Consider the following 4,781-nt stretch of genomic DNA (forward strand, 5'->3'; position numbering starts at 1 on the left):
ATCTCAGGTGGTCAGGAAAGTGATCACAATGGGTATTTAACTTGTCTACAACTGCCTAAAGGTGGGCACAGATTACAGACATCAAGATAAAGGCACATTAGCCCCAGGTACAAATGAGTCCGGTGAAAAGCTTGTAAGAGAGAATAAAGGACACATGTTCAGTAATATTGATGTGACATTTATTAATGTACAAGAGGCAACTGGTATCATCTTCCTGCCGCTTCATTTAATTCAGACCAACAACCACAGTTCAGAAATGGTTTAAAAAAATGCTTCAGCACAAGGTTTACAATGGTCATTACATTGATTTAGAGGTTGGAGGAAAACAGCAAGACCTGATGAAGATATCCCAGAAGCCTCGTACATCTTCAGGTCCCCCAGGAAGATATCCTGCAAGACAAAAATCGTCAGCAGGGTAGCCTAGTGGTTAGAGAGTTGGACTAGTAACCGAAAGGTTGCAAGTACAAATCACGTGCTGACAGTGTACCAATATTTCGTTCTGCCCCTGAACAGGCAGTCAACCCACTGTTCCAGGGCAGTCATTGAAATTATGTATTTGTTCTTAACTGACTAGTCTAGTTAGATAAAGGTAAAATAAAATAAAAATATAAAATAAAAATATATATACACAAAACTCACATTCAGTCACAGGTGTAAGCCACATCCAAGTACTTATAGGTTCCGACACAGGGGTCACCGAACACAGAGTTGGATACCTTGACGATACACTGGCGCTCTCCATCACACCTGTGTGTCAACAGGTAGAGGTAAACACCACAGACAATGACTTCCTACAGCTAAATGCACAGTGAATGTTTCAGTACCTTTCTGCCATTGTGCTGGTGGTGGATTGGCTGAGGCAGTTGGTGTTTTTGAGTTGTTTATGTGAGCGCCCAATGGAACACACGTCGTGTTGACGACGACCATAGTTGGCACGCTGAATACGGATCTCACCTCGATCTGAGGAAGAGAAAGGACAAACCTGGGTGTTGGTGTGGGCTGGTGACTAATATACACGGCACCCCATGATTCAACTGTACGGTAGTGTTGACCAGCTTACCACATAGTAGTTGAGAAGCAGAGCCTTCACATATGATGCTGCTTACTGCAAAGACACAGGAGTTACACCACTGGCCAGACAAATTAAGACATACATTAGCCTGGTAAGTGTTAGTGATGGGCACTAACAGGGAATGTTGATTTCAGGTGCATTTTTTAAAAGTCATTATAAACTCGTTAGCATGAACCAAAGTACAAAAAGTTACAAAACCTTGTAGTTTCACACCCTTATGAGCAGTTATGTCTAAAATTCTTGGCTAGACCAAAACTGGTGAAAAATTACACCTAATCTGTATTTTATGCCATTTGTGCCAGCTGTCAGATTGGCTATAAACCCTGCAAAACTGTGAGAGTTGCGCTAGCTAGTTACCGTTCACTGAAACATGGTAAACCAGATTAAGTGCACAAGCATCAAATACGCTTGAGACACTTGCCTTCCATGTTCTTGCTGGCTAATTGAGCTAGGTAAATATAACTAGTAACAAAGAAGCATATGAGACAAGTCAAAAAAGTAACAGCAAAAGGGTCAATGCAGATCGTCATTCAGCAGTTCTGTATTTCTATGCGGGTCCTTTGTTCCAGACTTGGTGCAGCCACACCATTTGTTATTAGCAGAGACCATAAACAGGGGGGGTGGCTCGCAGTCAACTGTAGAGCCTGTCGAAATCCTGATGCGCGGCCTCTGATGTACTGGGCCTACGCTATACCCCCTTAGCACCTTGTGGTCAGAAGCCACCTAGTGGTGATGCAGCCAGTCAAAAAATCAATGGTGTAGAATTCAGGATCGGAGGGCTGATACCAATCTTTTTAGCCTCCTGGCAGGGAAGGGCTCAGCCCTCCATTTCCTGTAGTCCACTACCAGTTCCTTTGGCATCTTGGCACCACACTGCCAGGTCTGATCTCCCTATAGGCTACTCAAACTAAACAAGTTGCATAGCCACAGCTTGCTAGGGTTATTTAGCTGGTGAGGGTAGTTTACACTTGGAGAAACAAAAGTTAACAAGCTGGTACCATAAGGGAACCAACCAATTATATTCCTTTCCTAGCAATCGGCTGAGCTTACTCTTTTACAAGATTTAAAGTGGGTAGGAGAATTAAACAATATCCCAACATGCCACAGTCATACAGACACTACGTCAAATCCAAATATGGATATTGGTGCCCACCACTAAATATTATTAGCACACATTCAGAGACTGACTTGTTTCTTGCTGTTGGACACAGGAGTATTTGGTGTCCAGGTACTTATAAGTCCCGACACAGGGGTCTCCAAAAACAAAATTGGATGCAGGGACAATACACTCGCTCTTCCCACTGCATCTGTGTGTTTCAAAGACATGTTGAGGTCATGAGTTCATTCAGGTAAACACAACAGGTTCCAGCACATTTCTGCCATCTTGCTGGTGGTGGTTTACACTACAGCCAAGGAGTTACAGGTTCTAGTACCTTTCTGCCATCTTGCTGGTGGAGGATTGGCTGAGGCAGTTGGTGTCGGTGAGTTGGTTATCAGGGCGCCCAATAGAACACACATCGTGTTGACGACGACCGTAGTTAGCACGCTTGATATGGATCTTACCTCCATCTGAGGGAGATGGAGAATAGTGAGGCACAAAGTATGGGTCTCTATGGTGTGGGCTAGTGACGCTAATCTACAGTATAAGTGATCATAGGTGGTCAGTGAGTATACTGTTCAGCAGTGTGGACTAGCTTACCACATTGCAGTAAAGCATCAGAGCCTTCACACGTGATGCTGATTGCTGCCAGGACAAATAAACAGGAATTACACACCACTCACATTAACTTGGTTAAGTAGTATCATGATTATTACATACAGTACCTCCATCTGTTAGCGTGCAGCAAGCTGTAGCCAGCACTGAAACAACATCCAACAGCAAGTTCAGCAACATTCAACATCATATGCACTTGGACCATGAAGCTACAACTCAGCATTGGTCTATACTCAAGCATTTCAGTTATACTAAATGTATTATAGTCAAGTTCAGCATTTGGTCTCATATTCCATGCTTTGAATACCTTTTTGCCCAAAAGGAACTGAATGTCCCTCAAATCATATTACATGTACTTCTTTTTACTTACAAATACAAACATTGTCATATATATTTAAATTCTCATCTGCATCAGATACAGATTTTGTATACTCACATGTGACCACCGTCAGTCTCAAAATGCACATGATGCCAGGTACAGAAGTGGTACTAACAGAGAAAATGCAACTGATGATAACAAGATCCAATACACCTGGTATTTATGTGATGTGACATGTCTTAATTTACGCAGGTGTATCTATTTGTCTCCAGGTGCACCTCATTGCAATTAGGGGCCAGAGTTTGCTGGTCAAAACCTGGCTATTGAGTCAGTCTCATGGAGTTAGATAGAGGACTCTAGATGGATGAAATCCATTTTGCCATGAACATTGCCATTGAGGTCTTCCAACATTTTAAAGTAGCCATCTATGTCAATCAGTCCTACCACTGTTGTCAACAAACTTGATTATTGAGTTGCCACTCAGTCATGGGTGAACATGGAGTACAGGAGTAGGCTTAGGTCACACCCTTGTTGTTCCACAGTCAAAATCAAATCAAATGTATTTATTTATATAGCCCTTCGTACATCAGCTGATATCTCAAAGTGCTGTACAGAAACCCAGCCTAAAACCCCAAACAGCAAGCAATGCAGGTGGAGAAGCACGGTGGCTCGGAAAAACTCCCTAGAAATGCCAAAACCTAGGAAGAAACCTAGAGAGGAACCAGGCTATGTGGGGTGGCCAGTCCTCTTCTGGCTGTGCCGGGTGGAGATTATAACAGAACATGGCCAAGATGTTCAAATGTTCATAAATGACCAGCATGGTCGAATAATAATAAGGCAGAACAGTTGAAACTGGAGCAGCAGCACAGTCAGGTGGAAGTTGAAACTGGAGCAGCAGCATGGCCAGGTGGACTGGGGACAGCAAGGAGTCATCATGTCAGGTAGTCGTGGAGCATGGTCCTAGGGCTCAGGTCAGTTGAAACTGGAGCAGCAGCATGGCCAGTTGGACTGGGGACAGCAAGGAGTCATCATGTCAGGTAGTCCTGGGGCATGGTCCTTGGGCTCAGGTCCTCCGAGAGAGAGAAAGTAAGAAGGAGAGAATTTGAGAACGCACACTTAGATTCACACAGGACACCGAATAGGACAGGAGAAGTACTCCAGATATAACAAACTGACCCTAGCCCCCCGACACAAACTACTGCAGCATAAATACTGGAGGCTGAAACAGGAGGGGTCAGGAGACACTGTGGCCCCATCCGAGGACACCCCCGGACAGGGCCAAACAGGAAGGATATAACCCCACCCACTTTTCCAAAGCACAGCCCCCACACCACTAGAGGGATATCTTCAACCACCAACTTACCATCCTGAGACAAGGCTGAGTATAGCCCACAAAGATCTCCGCCACGGCAGAAGCCAAGGGGGGGGGCGCCAACCCAGACAGGATGACCACAACAGTGAATCAACCCACTCAGGTGACGCACCCCCTCCAGGGACGGCATGAGAGAGCCCCAGTAAGCCAGTGACTCAGCCCCTGTAATAGGGTTAGAGGCAGAGAATCCCAGTGGAAAGAGGGGAACCGGCCAGGCAGAGACAGCAAGGGCGGTTCGTTGCTCCAGAGCCTTTCCGTTCACCTTCCCACTCCTGGGCCAGACTACATTCAAAGAGATGAGTAT

General features: G+C 45.0%; 1 protein-coding gene across 1 annotated transcript; it reads right to left on the reverse strand.

Annotated features, from left to right (window-relative positions):
* Window positions 1-282: 282 nt before the first annotated feature.
* On the reverse strand, window positions 283-3,337 carry LOC118372918 (L-rhamnose-binding lectin CSL3-like). Its single transcript, XM_052474150.1, has 9 exons — window positions 3,223-3,337; window positions 2,897-2,932; window positions 2,772-2,816; window positions 2,506-2,641; window positions 2,261-2,379; window positions 1,061-1,105; window positions 825-960; window positions 640-747; window positions 283-390 (listed from the first exon to the last, which is right to left on the reverse strand). Exons 1-8 carry the CDS (start codon window positions 3,251-3,253, stop codon window positions 642-644), a joined length of 654 nt encoding a protein of 217 aa, XP_052330110.1. The 5' UTR covers window positions 3,254-3,337; the 3' UTR covers window positions 283-390; window positions 640-641.
* Window positions 3,338-4,781: the final 1,444 nt, after the last annotated feature.

This window comes from Oncorhynchus keta, chromosome 21 (assembly GCF_023373465.1).
Source record: "Oncorhynchus keta strain PuntledgeMale-10-30-2019 chromosome 21, Oket_V2, whole genome shotgun sequence".
NCBI classification, from domain to species: domain Eukaryota; kingdom Metazoa; phylum Chordata; class Actinopteri; order Salmoniformes; family Salmonidae; genus Oncorhynchus; species Oncorhynchus keta.

What these genes read in the sequence shown, in the direction of transcription:
- LOC118372918 (XM_052474150.1), bottom strand. Translation starts at nt 3,253, where the DNA reads ATGTGCATTTTGAGACTGACGGTGGTCACAT. An exon ending in ACCAGCAAGATGGCAGAAAG is followed by an intron (nt 2,380 to 2,505) that starts GTACTAGAACCT and finishes TGAAACACACAG; the next exon opens with ATGCAGTGGGAAGAGCGAGT. An exon ending in TGTCCAACAGCAAGAAACAA is followed by an intron (nt 1,106 to 2,260) that starts GTCAGTCTCTGA and finishes GTGTCTTTGCAG; the next exon opens with TAAGCAGCATCATATGTGAA.